The 16,264-nt window shown below is 41.5% G+C and overlaps 1 protein-coding gene across 5 annotated transcripts in view; it reads left to right on the forward strand.

The window, feature by feature from the left end:
* Positions 1-16,264, forward strand: part of LOC149313257 (receptor-type tyrosine-protein phosphatase alpha-like) — a 163,151-nt gene that overhangs the window by 110,040 nt on the left and 36,847 nt on the right. For all 5 annotated transcript variants that reach the window (XM_089526368.1, XM_089526372.1, XM_089526370.1 and 2 more), the window contains 4 exons: positions 6,968-7,045; positions 8,828-9,190; positions 9,689-9,709; positions 10,605-10,625. In XM_089526368.1, the coding sequence (XP_089382494.1) occupies positions 6,973-7,045; positions 8,828-9,190; positions 9,689-9,709; positions 10,605-10,625 (478 nt within the window). In that variant the 5' untranslated portion in view covers positions 6,968-6,972. The remainder of the gene's footprint in view (positions 1-6,967; positions 7,046-8,827; positions 9,191-9,688; positions 9,710-10,604; positions 10,626-16,264) is intronic.

Raw genomic sequence — 16,264 nt, forward strand, 5'->3', positions numbered from 1 at the left:
CACCTCAAAATCTCAAGAATGTTGAGAGGTTTTGTTGTTGTGTTTTGCTTTTTTGTGTTTGGTCTTCCAACTGGTGGAGTTCGTTTTCATGGCTTATCCTAACGGGTTTTCTAGAAACCAATGAAATGGGATGAGATACCATAGCTCAAAAGGACTAGAAAATGAAAGAGGGCTCCCTAAGTGACTCTTGCCAAAATGCCTGAAAGAGAGGTAAGGATGAGAAAAAAGAAGGTTAAAGCACACTTGATCTCTCAGGATTAAAAAAGATGTGAAAATGGGGGGAAGAGTCCTCCAGGGACTGAGGTTAAAGGTATGGGTAGGAAGGGAGAAAGAGGTCTCCAAGGATTCCTCTTGGGGTATGAGATACAGGTTCTGGGTAGGGCCGCATACAGTTAAGCAAGGAGGAAAATGTGAAGGAAAGAGCTAAAATTTCTGAGGTTAAAAACAAGGTGGAGAAATTGGATCTGGTTCTCCGAGGTAGTGCTGGTAAGATTGCTGAGATAAAAAGGGGGAAACAGGAAAACAGGAGGCCCATATATCCATTTTGGGGTTATTAGTTGTGGACCTGGGAAGTGCTGAGTACACTGCAGCTTCTAGATGAATAATGTACACACCATTCTACTGTTAACAAATATATACAACAAACTGAACTGAAGCTACAGCTGCTAACAATAGTGCCCTGTCAGTGCATATTTTGCGTTGCAAAATGATAATGAAACAGAGTTCCATGTCCAAAGGACTATATAATCTGTCAGCAGTAAGAAAGAAAGGAAGGGGAGGCAAATACAGGAAGAGATGAAATTGCACTGTGGCTTTGTTTGGAGCACAGGAGGGTAACTACGGAAGGGGCATAGGCCATTTTTCTCCCCTGCAAGCCCCAGGGTCATCACCAGTATGACCACTTCATTTTCAGATGGTTTTTCTTCCACTTTTAGGGCTATTGGAGGGAAAATCCTATCCTCAGTTGAGGGTAGCACTGTTTGGAGTTTATCAGACAAGGGAAATTGGGAGTATAATCCATTGGCAACCTGAACGCAATCATAGAGTTTAACGTTATTGCGTGATAGACTACCACACACAATTTTGGGCAATGGCAAGCTATTTTCGGGCATTGGGAAGTCAGTTCGAATGCAGTTCGAATTCACGTAAATTTGCTGAACTAGTGAATGCGTTCTGGCCTCACTTTCTTTTCATTCAAAATTAAGAGAAATTCCTCCTGTGTGATAAACTCCTTTGTAATATTCAGTATCTTAATATAAATATTAAAATTGAGTATTTTCATTATATAGTTGTCTTTTTGATGCTATTGCTAGAAACAGTAAAATTGTTCTGCTGTGTGTAGATTAGAATGTAGATTAGAATGAAGAACTGGATTCCATTGCCTCTGGGCTATTCCTTCTTGTAAAAACACAACAACATTCAACTGTTCCCTACATAAATAAGGAACTCCATATTACCTTGATTACTGACTTGGTTATCAGCCTGAAATAATTCTGTTATTTAACTGGCATCTATTATTGCTATACTGCCATAATCAAGAGATTCGTCTAGATCTCACATTCTGCTTGAAAGGAGGCAAACATCAGAACCCAGAACAGTTTGCATATGACAAGAACATCTTTATAAATGCAAAGCTACACCATATGAGGTTGGTGTTGTTTTTTTTAAAGAGTACAGTGGGAGCCCCACATTTGTTGGGATTAGGGTGGCAAGTCACCTATGAAAGTGGAAAAACCACAAATAAAAAAGAACACAATCTTTTTTGACCTGAGAGAACACCTCTCTAGAAATTTCTAGATCCTCCAGTGAAACTTCTTGGTCAACATCTGCCAGAAGTTAACCATAGAATTGTGCTGGAGGACCTACAGATGCCTAGAGAAATAATTCTCTCTAGGGATCTCTAGGTCCTCAAGCATGACGTCTGGCATAGGTTCCCCATAGAATTGCGCTGGAGGAAGTAGAGATACCTGGAGAGAACATATTAATCAAATCCTTGAATACTCAAAGCTGAAAAGTCAAAGCTGCAAATGTGGGGTGCTGGCTGTACTCATCCCTTTTCATTACAGAAGCTTCTTCACCCTTGGGTGATGCCACAAAAGTGGTCCCACCTCACTATCCTTAAACTGAAGGAAGCTATACCCTTTTTGAAGACACAGGTCCTGGACAGACAGGCCTATAGGGCGCCCTCGTCACGTTCTAGGGGTTGGCCGAGGGCGCACTGCCCATACGTGCCTCACCCCTAGCACGTGACGAGGGTGTAAAAATGGCGACGCCCTGTACACACAGGTGCCGCCGTTGTGATGCAATGGACGCTTAGCATCCGCACGTCACGCCCCTTGTGATTTCGCGAATATGCCATTGGCGCACTGTGGCATCACAAGGGCGCCGCAGAAAGAACCTGCTTTTTGCGGGTTCTTTTTGCTGCGTGAGGAAGCCACACGGTTTGTCCACTGCGACTTCCCCGTGTAGCAAAACAAGGTGCCAGCAGACCGCCCTTTTTCTGTGGTCTGTACCCCGCTACAGATTCTCTGTCAGGAAGAGAGTAAAACCTCTCATTAAAAATCCTGGGGAGGGGTGAAATCTGAAATAAACCATTTAGTTTGCTTGCCTATTTGATCTTGTTTGTCAGGTGCTGCATAGGTGTGATATCATTGCCAGTGGTACAGATGTAGAGAAAATACTCTGCAAGGATGTCAGCCGTCAAGTCCGTCCAGTGTAACCCCACATATTCAGACATGAAGGCACATCAGCGTGGATTGATTATAGCAATGAAGTACAATAGCAATAGCAAGTACATTTCTATACCACTTATCAGTGCACTGAATCACTTCCTAAGCAATTTACAATGTGTAAGCTCATTGCCCCCAACAAGCTGGGTACTCATTTTAGCAAGCTAGAGAAGGATGCAAGGCTGAGTTGACCCTGAGCCCCTGGCTGGGATTGAACTCACAACGTTCTAGTTTTTGTGAGTGTGTGGCTGCAGTACAGGCATTTAACCACTGTGCCACCAGGGCTCCTGAATACAAGAAATAATCTCTGACAGCTTCAAACCATAGAATACAAAATATAACAGCAGTGTCCTTCCATAGTTCAGGCATAATGTGATTGTTCTGGCTTTTCCTTTGTTTAGTCATCCTTGTATTTCTTTTGATTTGTTTCTTGTACACAGTAGACTGAATTATAAGAACCATGGCACAATACCTACTGGTTTTAGACACATATGGATTATACATAAACACACCAATCTAGTCCCATGATGTCAACTACACTCTCTTCAGGCAGTTTTCATTCCTAGACCGATATGGAGATCCATGGTGGCCTCCTATGTAAGTACTAACCAGGTCTAGCCCAGCTTAGCTTCCAAAGTCAGACAAGACTGACTACGTTTAGGGTGTTGTGGAGTCATTTATTTCTTGGAATAGCAGCTGGCCATGACGTAGTGCAAACATGGTAGGAGTTTCCAAAAAAAAGCAAGGGAGGGAGTTTGTGGTATGGCCTTTGGAGTCTACCATCCAAAGAAACACAACAAAAATCACTCTAGGTATGTCCAAACCTGATGTGGGCATTTTAGAGTTTAGAAATATCAAGGATGGTTGTGCATCTCTGTCAGGGGAACAAAGAATTGTAATTATTTTTATGAATAGATAGTGCTTATAATGTTTTTCTCTTTTCTGTGGAGTTATATTCTGAGTGTTAAGATTCTCCAGTGTGTTGAACAGACCCCAGAGAGGTTGATTTCCAATGAGTCAATTTCTCTAACGGAGGATTCCATTATGTATTTTGGAGAATTGTTGTATATTTACTTGATATAATCTCTTTAAAATTGGGCTGGGGGTGTTTCTGGTTACTGCTATCAAAGAAAATGTAACTCCCTTGCTTGTATGTATGTAAACATATCTTGCTGTGTTAAACTTGCATTTTGGTGGACCTTTGAACTGCTTGTCAATAGACTGAAGATTGCAGAAGATCTGTCAAGCAGCTGGCTATGTTTACATATATATGTGACTTTGAAGTCATCCCAGATCTCCAAAAACATAAGAAGTGACTTATCACACAGGAAAATAAGTCCAAGGCATCCATAGCATATTCTACATAGTAGTTCTAAGAATCCATGCTTCCATTATTGGTCTAACTAAGTCCTGATGTGGTCATCTTTAAGAGCAAAATGAGATGTGATGCTCAACAAGTCATTAGAAAGAATGTGAAGGGAATTTTTAGAAACCCTTTTATGTTCATGCAAGGAGTCTGATAGTAAATTGAACTCAGCAGTTTAACAACACAGCCCTGTTACATAAGATTATTACCAAGTTACATTGGATTCTTACAAAAACATGCACTGGCAGCAGTTCAACAGCAAAAGACTGTGACATATGAACAAAATCACTGATATGAAGGAAGCATAGTTTCCTAACTATGTACATCACACTTGTTTTTCGTTAACCTCTTCTGATGTTCTAGATACTGTCATATCAGTAGAATATGTCTAGATATTTGGGAACATGGCTCAGAATGTTTTAAACATGTTTAACTTAACGCGAAGTCACTAGAAACTTACATTTTATATGTCTAAGCAAACAGTTCCCTTCAACAGGGCTTTCCAGCTCCTTTAGGTCATTTTCTGAATTTTTCTCCTTCATGTCTCAGGGTGACTGTTTAATAGCAGGCATGGATGGGCTTGGTTTTTATCATCAAGACTGCATTATACACAGCACAAAGGTTAAATTCTTCTTTACTTACTGGTTTTCCCTAGGGCCAGTTGAGGGAAGCGGGTTAGATTTTTCCCCTTAAGGTCAATCTGAGGATGGAAGGGTTAAACTTCCCTTCCCCAAGCACTGTAGTCTTCATGCTGGAAACTGACCCACCCATGCCTGCTGTTAAACAACCATCCTGGCCGGCTTCCCAATGATGTGTGTAGCATTGCATCTAGTTTGGCCCTAGCATCTCCCATTAGACAGTTTCCTTATTTTTTTTCTTTCTTTCTTTAAAAGAAAGAAAGCTGTTTGGTTGCATCTTGGAGGACCTTTTAACTGGGACATTAAGCTGGGGATTCTTATGACTTCATTCTTGTCCATGTGTCTGGAGTCTGGGAAGGGCCTGGTTGAAATAGACAGAAACAAAGCACAATAACAGGAAAAGTGCCTTAGTTTTAACCACAGATGTGCTGTTTTGACAGTGTTGTAGTTGACCCGTCAGGGAGTTCTCTAGACTAGAGAAAGAAGTTGATGAAACTTGTGGGGAAGACTTAAAAGACTAAAAGATCCCAAATGCCATATTGTTATGTAACTTGCCCTCCATCCTTGACTTGCCTCCTGTGGGGAGCCACCTGAAATTTTATTTTGCTGGCGGACCTCAATAGTCTGTGGTCATACGGTGGCTCTCAAATTTTGTAAGACTGAGTCTCTTTTAAAAAGCAAGAAGATATACCAACTACTGTAACTTGATTTTGGCTGTGGAAACAAGTAGAACATGAGTGAACAGTGTGATGCGGCAGCTAAAAAGGCCAATGCTATTTTAGGCTGCATCAATAGAAGTATAGTGTCTAGATCAAGAGAAGTAATAGTGCCACTGTATTCTGCTTTGGTCAGGCCCCACCTAGAATATTGTGTCCAGTTCTGGGCGCCACAATTCAGAAAGGACATTGAGAAACTGGAGCGTGTCCAAAGGAGGGCGACAAAAATGGTGAAGGGTCTGGAAACCATGCCCTATGAGGAACGACTTAGGGAGCTGGGGATGTTTAGCCTGGAGAAAAGAAGGTTAAGAGGTGATATGATAGCCCTGTTTAAATATTTGAAAGGATGTCATATTGAAGAGGGAGCAAGCTTGTTCTCTGTTGCTCCAGAGAACAGGACCCGGAACAATGGATGCAAGCTACAGGAAAAGAGATTCCACCTGAACATTAGGAGGAACTTCCTGACAGTAAGGGCTGTTCGACAGTGGAATGCACTCCCTCGGAGGGTGATAGAGTCTCCTTCCTTGGAGGTCTTTAAACAGAGGCTGGATGGCCATCTGTCAGGGATGCTTTGAATTGGATTTCCTGCATGGCAGGGGGTTGGACTGGATGGCCCTAGTGGTCTCTTCCAACTCTATGATTCTATGATTCTATGATTCTATGATTCTATGAAATGTATATCTGGGTGACAGTAGGAGTAGGCAAACTGGCGCTTTCCAGATCTTTTGTACCACATTTTTGTGAATGTTGGAATCCGAAAGAGTAGGAGATCCAGGCGATCGACCTTGCAGTATACGTTATTATAGCCTTTCAACTCTTATTGGCCAGAGCATCAAACTGGCAAATACCTTCTTATCCTCAGCTGCTGTAAACCAGTTTTGTATCTAGTTCAAAACCTTGCTAGACAGTTGAATGATGTGACTGACACTTGAGGTGTGGATGCAGGAATCACAACCCTGCAATAGCCCTTCACAATATGCTTATATTTCTTATTCTCCACATTAGAGACAAGAGAGGCAAGATTAAGAGATATACCTTGCCTAAAACGATCTCTTGAGTTCATAGCTGGGGGTGGGGAATTGAACTGAAGATTTAGCATGTGTACTCTGCCCTACAAGCACAGAAATGCCTTTAAAGTTACACTACTTCACAAGCTTAGTCTTTATGACCTGCTGAGCTGCCAGTGAATTCCATCAACACAACCCTCATTCCCCTTCCATACTAATGTATCTTTACAGGCCTTCTGTGCTTCTTCAACCTCTCCTAAGAATTCAGTGTCTCAGGTATTAGATTTAAGAATAAAATAGGGAGGTTTTATTTGTGCATTTTAACAATGAGCTGTTTAGAGTGTTTGTGTAATTGCTCTGAATGACAAACTAGTGTAAATAGTGCTTTTGGTAACAATTGCTTTTAAGTTTGGAACACATGATAGATATCAGTGGTTAGGTTCTTCTTCTTTTCCTTGGATTGTTAATGAACCCTTTCTTTTGTGTTTTGTCTCTCTTTTTCATCTCCAAGCCAACATGGGTTCATGCTTTCTCATCATTCTGCTCAGCAGCTACCTGACGTGCCTAGGATCTGCCAGCATGGCCACAGGTAAGGCACTGACATGTTCTCCTGGAATGCTTTTTGCAGAAGCTCAGCAGAATCCTTTAACCATAGTTAGGGGGTCAGGAATATGTTGCCTGATCCTGTATTTACCAAACTTCACTCTCAGATCCTTAACACCAAGATTGCCCTGATAACCATGGCTTTATAATCATATAGTTCACACCATTACAGACCCTCTTGTTAAGACATGTTAAAGCAAATCATGGAAAAAGAAGGATTTGCAACCAAGCTGGTACATTGCTCCCTTTCTCCTCAGTGTGGTTAGGAGATTTGGGCACCTTATATCTGGATCAGAGTACTCTGGTTCCCTTATGTGTGTGAGCCTTTGATAGGCATTGTTATATACTTTAGGTATTTTCTTAACTTTGCACCTTAAATAATATGTGAACAGACAGTAAAAAAATTTTTAAATGCCTGGCATGGTTTTGTGTTCTTTTGTTGTATCTGTTCTGTTAGCATACTCTGTCCTAATGTAATGTGATTGGACAGTGAGTTTGAAGTGTTGTTATTTTGCACACACACACATGTAGTTTGGATTGGATTTAATCTTAATTCAAGTAAATTATTTATCCAGGCAGGTTTTAAAAAAACCTTCAATTGAAAGCCTTGGCCCTGGCCTAGGGTACTTTTTACCAAATTAAAATTTTTAGTATATAAAAATGCCAGTATTCCCAGGTATTGTTCAGAAGAGTGTACCCTATGTCCATAGGAGTAGATAAACATTGGCACAAACACATAGGCAGAACATACATGATCATAATATGTGAAAATAAGTTTAGAATAGCCATCAGCCTGTTCATTATATGCTTAGAACAGCAAGGAAGGCACCAGTCAAAATGTCTTGGAAGGGAGTTCCAGAACCTGGGAGCAGCCTGTCTCTTCCATATTTCCACCAGATATAACTATAAGGGTGGTGTAGAGGCAGAAAGGATGGCCTCTCCAAAAGGTCTTAAAACATGGACAGGCTCATATGGGAGAATATGGCCTTTCAGATAACCTGGATCTGAGCTGTATAGGACCCTTTATGGTTCTCATACATAGTGGTGCCAGGAAGTGGTGGGAGGCTTTAAGCTCTCCCTTATCTCAGCAATCCTCTTTAGCACTGCTGAGTTAAAGAGGCTTTAAAAACATCCCGCTCAATGGTCCTAAGGAACAAGGAAGCAGCTAACTCACCCCATGCTCCTGTGCCAGGGCTTGGTGATGGGGCAAAGTTAAAGTGACTTCATAGATCAAGGGATGCCAGTGGGTATGAAAGCACCAGTGTAGTATGATGTTGTAAGGAAGCAACGGTTTATGTGACCTCAGGCAGAGCAACTTTATAAAAGGGAAGTGAGCCCTTGTGGGCTGGTAGACAATACAGAAATACTTTAAATCAGTAAATAATTTTTTTGTATTCTTATACAGCTCTGTAAAATATGAGGACAAGGAGTTCTAGACATGAGAAAAAGAAGAAAGATGTGTATGGGTGGGGGGTATTTTGTTATTTTGCAGGGAGAGAGATAAGCCATAGAAATAGGAGGTTGATGTTTGAAACCTTTGGCTCAGATTAGATCTTTACATACTCATTGTAGACAACATGATACTGAAAAACTGCGTGCTCAGTTCTGGGCTTATTTGTTTGACTTGTTAGCTTATTTGCTATGCTGAAAACAAATCTGCTCATATTCTCTGAAATGGAACTTTTTCACTTTTGTAGAACAAGCATGATGTTCTTTGAACAGGTAGCATATTCTGGCAATTCTGTTGTTGTTGTTCTTTTATTTCTAGTACGGCCCTCGATCAACTCTTCCTGGCCCACAAGTTCTGTGAAAATTGCCAGGACACAGCCAAGCATCAGGAAGCCCACAAGTCCAGTCAGTAGAAATGCAACTTTTCCAACTGTGACTCCCACTGTGGTACAGAACTATACTATGCCAAAGGCCACTGAACTCACTGCTGCCACAACCATCACTTCAAAAGGCACAGAGGCTACGACTGCAAAGCCAGCTGTGCTCACTTCTGGGACCACTTCCTTTCCACAAAATGCCACATCCTCTGTTCCACAAACAACTCCTGTAGATACCGACCTGGTTCCTTTGGAGGCCAACACCACAACGGCAGTATCAACTCCAAAAGTTTTTGACACCTCAAGTATGGAAGAGCTTTGTTATATTTCAATTGCTCCTATTCATATGATAATATAATCAATGAGATATTGTGTGTATTTGATGGCTTCTGTGAGTAGCATCTGACTTAGTTCAGTTAGCTAAGATCTGTTTACCAAACTATTTCGGTCTTGGAATTTTATCAGATGTTATATACCTTGTACTTTCATCGTCCCTATCTGTAGCATGCAAAAATATGAGATGATTACATTGCTCCCGCTTTGTTCTAGAAAATTGGAGTAGATAATCAATTTAGCTTTTGATGCGCTGAGTTTTATTGCATGGTTTGCAGTTTGTGCAGATTGCCCCCAGACCCATTAAAATGGGTCCCAAAGATATTTTGAGAATGGCTGTTTATCAAAAATGTTTAAGATAAAACAAAATGTACTTATGGAAAATGGGGGAAGTCTATAAGGAAACTGAGATGATGTCATATTCTGATGATTATTATTAACTAATGTTCCCATGCACATTTTTTTTTTAGCTGAGATAACCAGAGACCCAGGTAAGCATATTTCTTTACGTTTTCTTTCTTTCCACTTCCAAGCTAGAGATTTCCAGCCTTTGTCAGCATAGGTTTCCCAAGACACAATAAAACATTTGAACTTATCAAAAGATATAACCAACATGAATGGAAAAGAGTCAGAAATGAAAAGGTTCTCCCCAGTTTTGGGCAAGGAGAGCAAAGCAAGAGGGAGAAGTGGAAGTAGAAAATATGTGTTAACAATTCTTGATTTTTTAAAAACCATATGAATAGGGATTTACATGACAGAAACAGGCAGACATAAGCACATAAGAATCTATGTGTATGAAAACACAAAAAACCAGCCACATTTTTGAATTCCTGTGGACACTTAAGGTCTGAATGAGCAGATATGAAGGGAGAGTTCAGGCTTGATCTGTTGTAGGACCCATTTGTTTGTCATTTTGGCCTCCATAGTAAAAAAAGTCTCCCTTGAAGCCAAGGTAACTAAACTGAGACTGTCATGCTTTGGCCACATCATGAGAAGGCAGTATAGAAAATACTATAATGCTAAAGATGGTGGAGGGCAATAGGAAAAGAAGTAGATCACACACCAAATGGATAGACTCAACGAAGGAAACCCTGACCCTGCAGGACCTAAGCAGAGAAGTAGAGGATAAGGTGTCTTGGGGGTGTCTCTTTCATGGTGTCGCCTTGAGTTGAAGTTGACTCGAGGGCAGTTAACAACAATGACAGTGCAACTACCCTAGGAAAGGGCTGTTTGCCTTCATGATCCATTTCCCATACCCACCTGGTCACCATAATTGGAAACAGGATGTTGGAATAGATAAAAATTTCAGTCAGATCCAGGAGGGCTCACATTCTGACTATATTTGTGTCTCCCTCCCCCCCCCCCCTTTTTTTTTTTTTTTTACAGATAATAGTGATACCAGACGAGGTAAGCCATTCTTCTTTTACATGTACAATGATGCCTGCCAACATGGACAATTTTGAACAAGAATTGGGCAAATTTCTTGAGGAAATAGTGTTGATAGATACAAGTCAGAATGACCATATGCTACCTCCAATATTAGAAACAGAATGCCTCATTATACCAGTTGCTGGGGAACACAAGTGAGAGGATGCTGTCATGCTCAGGTTTCAGAGGCAATTGGTTGGCTTGGAATGGTGGATTTTATTGTGATCTAGCATTCTTGCATTGTATGTTCTCTGGTAAACTGTGGTGCTTTTGCCCTTGATTGTGAAATTATATTTTCTTCAATACATCAGCATTTCTTGAGGCTCTTGTGCCCTATTGCAGACCTCATTTGACATTTGCATCTAGCTGCTGCTTCAAGGGTCTTAGAGCAGAATGCTTTAGTTCATTCCACTTTGCTACTTCATTGTATTTTTGGGTTGAAACATACATCCATATAGGGGTGGCTTGATGCCGCCCCTTTGAATGCTGGATTGGGGCCGCAACAACCACACACTGCACACCACCATTGGGTCAAGCAAGCAGTGTGATGCCTGCTTGGGAGCAGCATCAGGGCAGGCGTCATTTGAAGGCCACACCACCCCAAAGCCAGCTGAAGCTGCTGGTCTGTTTTGCCCCTTTATTACATTGTTTGCCGCCTTGAAAGTTGGTGGAAAGGTAGGATGCAAATGTGTAATTAGTCTTATCCTCACAACAACCCTAGTTATGTGGATGAGGCATTTGAACCCAGGTCTCCCTCTTGAGCACTGCCAACCTTCTATCCACTACGTCATGCCAGCTTGTTTTAAACAACGAAGGAGTAACTTGCTGTGCAAAAGCTGTATTTTGCCTTTTGCTCTGTATAATTAATTTCACCTGCTGTTTTCTTCTAATCAGCCTGATGTTCTTCAGTGAGTTTCTTTTATTGAGAACTAGAGGGGATAGATCAGTGTGCCAGTGTCGTGACAATGGTCGGAATGTAGTCCTGACTCTCACAGCAAGATTTCCAAGACCCCAGACAGTTGGAAAATAATACAAAAGGATGCCATTATTCAGTGTTGTGGATTCGTTTTGTGCTGAACTCTGGAAAGAGACTGCTTCCTTAGATTTCCATATACTGGAAGATTGCTGGAAGTTACTTGAAGATAGAGGTTGTGGTTGGTGTACTTGGGTTTTAAAATAGATTTCCTTCTTAATTACAAAGATGTAAGTCTTCTCTCAGTCCCCAGCCTTTTCCTGTCCTCTTCACCTTGGGAGTTGCATTTGAGGGGCTGAAATAATTCCCTAGCTTCTGCTTTAGCTCATTCAAAATTGGAGGGAGGCAGGTTGCACTTTTTTCTCACAAACTGCATGCAGTCCATTTCTGGATATCTTCTCCCCGCTTTTATATTTCAGAGCATTTTTTTTAAAAAAAGGAAACAATGTGGTAATCTTACACTCTGGAATTTTTAGACAACTATACAGTTGGCCCTCCACAATTGCGGCTCTGACTTTTGCGGATTTGATTATTTGCAATTTTGATTAATACGTTCTCTCTAGGAATCTCCAGGTCCTCTACTACAACTCTGCCAGAAGTTGACCATAGAGCTGTGATGGAGAACTTAAATATTCCTAGAGAGAGAAAAACTTCTGTAGGCATTTGTAGGTCCTCCAGCATGAATCTGTGATCAACCTCTGACAGATGTTGACCATAGAATTGCACTGGAGGACCTGGTGTTTTCTTTGGTAAGAAGAATTGTGGGGGGTTTTACTTACATTTTTTCCACATTCATGGGGGTCCTTCACCCTTAACCCCAGCAAAGGTGAAGGGACCACTGTACAGATACATATTTTAACCTGATGTTTTGGTGATTGTGCTTACAGTACCTATATTGTAATCACTACAGTTACTAGCAAGAAGCAAGTAACTCTCTTTCTTTGTGTGTGTGCATGTGCGCATGCATGCAACACCCAGTAGTGGAGGAGAAACACAAGGTAGTTTGCAGTCCTTCTTTTTTATAAAACAGAACTGCTTGACAGTGATGGGTTGCTGTTGTTTTTGGCCCTGCCTCTGCTGTCCTGCCTGTTAGTGTCAATGCAGCCTATTCAGCTGAGATGTCCAAACAGAATACACCTGGTAGTAGAATTCCCCGTTCCCACACTCCACCCAAGCAATGTGGTCTGTGGCTGAGTAACTTTGCAGAGGAAGCAGTAAGCATGTGTCAGCTGGCTGGCAAGTGGTTCTCATGACTGTTTTAGGACAGGGATGGAGGGAGTTTGCAAAATGTCTCACCCCCTTCCACCCCACCAGCTCAGCCTGAATAGTTGCAGTACTGATTCATGCAAAACCATGTATGTGGTTGGTTGCATGCTACGAATACAAATGTGTCTTCTTGCTTCCAGCAAGCAAGAGTCTCCTCTAGACCACCAGATAGGAAAGCTTTACAAAATAAATATTGTCTCTTTTTAGGTCACAAATGATAGTTGTGCGGGGACAAGTAGGCTAGCCATGTTTTTAAATAGGCTCTTATAAACCCACTACCAGTTTCCTCTCTGCGCATTGTAACAGTAACCAGTCTATTTACCCATTGATACTTCTTTCCTCTTTATATAGGAAATATTGCTTTGCCTTTCCTCCATCTGTGGGAAGTTTTTGAAGAGCATTAAACAGTATCTTGTCACAGATGTTCAGTCTTCCTGTTTTTTGTATGTGGATTCATGAAACTGTTTTCACATATAGCTGATGCTTGGCAAACTTGGAATATCTCCCCCCCCCCAAAAAAAAAGGTGGGGGGGGAGAAATGACCACATTTGTATGCCATACCATTGTTTGCTTTACTGAAATCTGTCTTGTAATATGCAAACCCATCTTTTGCTTACAAGCCATGATTTAAGAGCAGCCACAGATGACAATATGAACTCACATTTGTTGTCTTATAAATGTGGGCTTATTTAAACTGTGTTCTAGAATGGATTTATATCTAGCTGATCTGTGCTGTATATACCCAACTGTGCAACTGTTGTCATTTTGCAGCTGTACTAGTTACAGGAAGCTGTAACTAACATTTTTATATCTAAAAATGTTTTATGATGGTAGAGAGAGCATAGGGCTCCCTGGGCAGGAAATTCAGGAGGGTAGTTGGATCCTCTACTCAGAGTAACCAGTTCTGTGACACATGCCTGTCTGCTTCATATATAAATGATAAGTCAGAATGACTATAAATAGCAGGGAGTAGAATGATAGCATTCACTTCCTGATCACTTTTACTTGGTTTTCCTTTCCTATGGGAGTAGTTAAAGAAACCAGAATCATGCTAACACTGATGGTAGAATTCAAAGACATTATCATGTTAGTCTGGAAAATCAGTGTGCAAAGGGATCTTGCAGCACCTGTTACAATAACAGAGAGAATCTGGCAGCATAAACTTTTGTGGACTTGAATCTAGGAAAGCTCATGCTGCCAGTTTCTTTCTTTCAGTTAGTCTCAAAGGTGCTACAAGATCCCTTTGAACTCTTAACACTGGTTTGTTTAGTGAAACAAACCTGGGATTCTTAGCATGTTGCTTTCTAATATGCTTGAATCTGACAACAGAGTTGATTTGGGCTTCAAGTTTCTAGCTTGTTTGGGAATGACAAATGAGGAATTCCAATTCACTGAATAAACCAGCATTGCAGGTTTCTTGATTTGTACAGTTGCTTACACTGGTGAGAAGGAGCCACAGTCACAACACTGGACAAGCACTGGACACTGGAAGGAAATTTATCTACCTGTCCTGAACGGGGTCACACTTCCCCTGAAGGACGAAGTTCGTAGTCTAGGAGTACTTCTGGACTTGTCCCTGCAGTTGTCATCTCAAGTAGATGCAATGGTCAGAAGTGCTTGCTATCAACTTCGGTTGATACGCCAACTGTGACCCTACCTGGGCCAAAAGGACCTTGAAACTGTGGTACATGATCTGGTAACCTCTCGTCTAGATTTCTGTAATGTGCTCTACATGGGGCTACTCTTGTACCAAGCCTGGAAGCTTCAGTTAGTACAAAATATGGCAGCCAGACTGGTCACCGGTACATCTAAGTTTGACCATATAACACCTATTTTAAAAGATCTTCACTGGTTGCCTATTCACTTCCGAGCGCAATACAAGGTGGTTATTACCTATAAAGCCCTACATGGCTTGGGCCCGAGTTACTTGAGGGACCACATCTCCCCATATAATCCGCCCCGCAAACTCAGAACATCCAGGAAGAATCGTATGGAAATTCCATCTTCCAAACATGTTTCTACATCCCAGATGGCCTTTTCAGTGATGGCCCCGCAAATCTGGAATAGCCTTCCCGAGGAGCTCCGTTTGACTACCCCCCTAGAAACATTTTTTAAAAGACTTAGAACCTTCCTTTTTTGTCAAGCCTTCTCCCCTGATAAATGAAGTTGTGTATGTTGATGCCATTGATTCCCTGCCTTACCTTGCTGTATGACTGTGTTTTAAATTTTGTATAATTGGTTTTTATCTAGAGATGTTTTGTAACGGTTTTTTATGGTTGTAATGGTTTTCTATGGCTGTAAACCGCTTTGATCTGTGGAAAAGCGGTATACAAATAAAATCTATTATTATTATTATTAAACAGTCACAACACTGGGCACACTGGTCTTAAACACTACTGTATATACTTGTGTATAAATCTAGAAATTTTAGTCAAAAAATTGACCCCAAAAACCTGGGTCGACTTACCAAAGGGTTAATGTAAAGACTGTACTTTAACTCTAATAAAAAAGGGAACCATCCCCTAGTGAAAGGCAAGAGCGTAATGTGTCCTGGAAGCACAGACCTCCGTCTCCTCTCATCCATCCAGCCTTTAGGATAAGCCCAAACAGTTAAGCCTGTCATATCAAAATCCATAATTTTGGCCCCAAACCTGCCCACGACTTGTACATGAGGTCAACTTACAGTCAAGTATATACGGTGAGCTAGAATTCACAATACTGAGTTACACTGCAAATTGATTGCCAGTCTCCTGAACCTGAAGAAGCGTGATAGAAAGCCTTGCCTTTTGTAGGTTTTTGTGGGTTTTTCGGGCTATGTGGCCATGTTCTAGCAGAGTTTCTTTCTGACGTTTCGCCAGCATCTGTGGCTGGCATCTTCAGAGAATGCTTTGCCTGGAAAAACTTTACACTTGCCTTTTATGTCAGAGGTGGGGATTCTGAGAATATACGGATAGCCTGATGCTGCAGGCAGTTGCACTGAGCGAGAGTCATTGCTTGTGGCAAATTGTTTCCTGTGCTGTGGCCATAGCAGCTGCATACATTGTTAGCAAGTTATGGAAAGGAACCATCAGCAAGGCAAGAATCTTTGACAGCAGCCCTTCCAGGGGATGCAGCTGGAATAGAGATGTGAAGCCTTGAGGTTTTATACCTTCGCTTTTTGACACGTCTGATTCAGAGCCGGTGCTTTTTCCATGGCAACAGTTAGCCACAGACAGGAAGCAGAATGGTGAGCTCCCAACTGCTTTCTTCGTGTTCCTCTCTTATTTTCTGCCTGCTGTCATTTCTCTCCCACCCTCTCCCGCCTATTCTCTCTTTTGCCTTCCTCTTTCCAGGCTAGGGCAAGGTACAAACCCATCGGCTCTCAAGGGCGCAAGCAGCC

Source organism: Sceloporus occidentalis, unplaced genomic scaffold (assembly GCF_023333645.1).
Source record: "Sceloporus occidentalis isolate IW3139 unplaced genomic scaffold, rSceOcc1.0.p SCAF_5, whole genome shotgun sequence".
Classification (NCBI taxonomy): domain Eukaryota; kingdom Metazoa; phylum Chordata; class Lepidosauria; order Squamata; family Phrynosomatidae; genus Sceloporus; species Sceloporus occidentalis.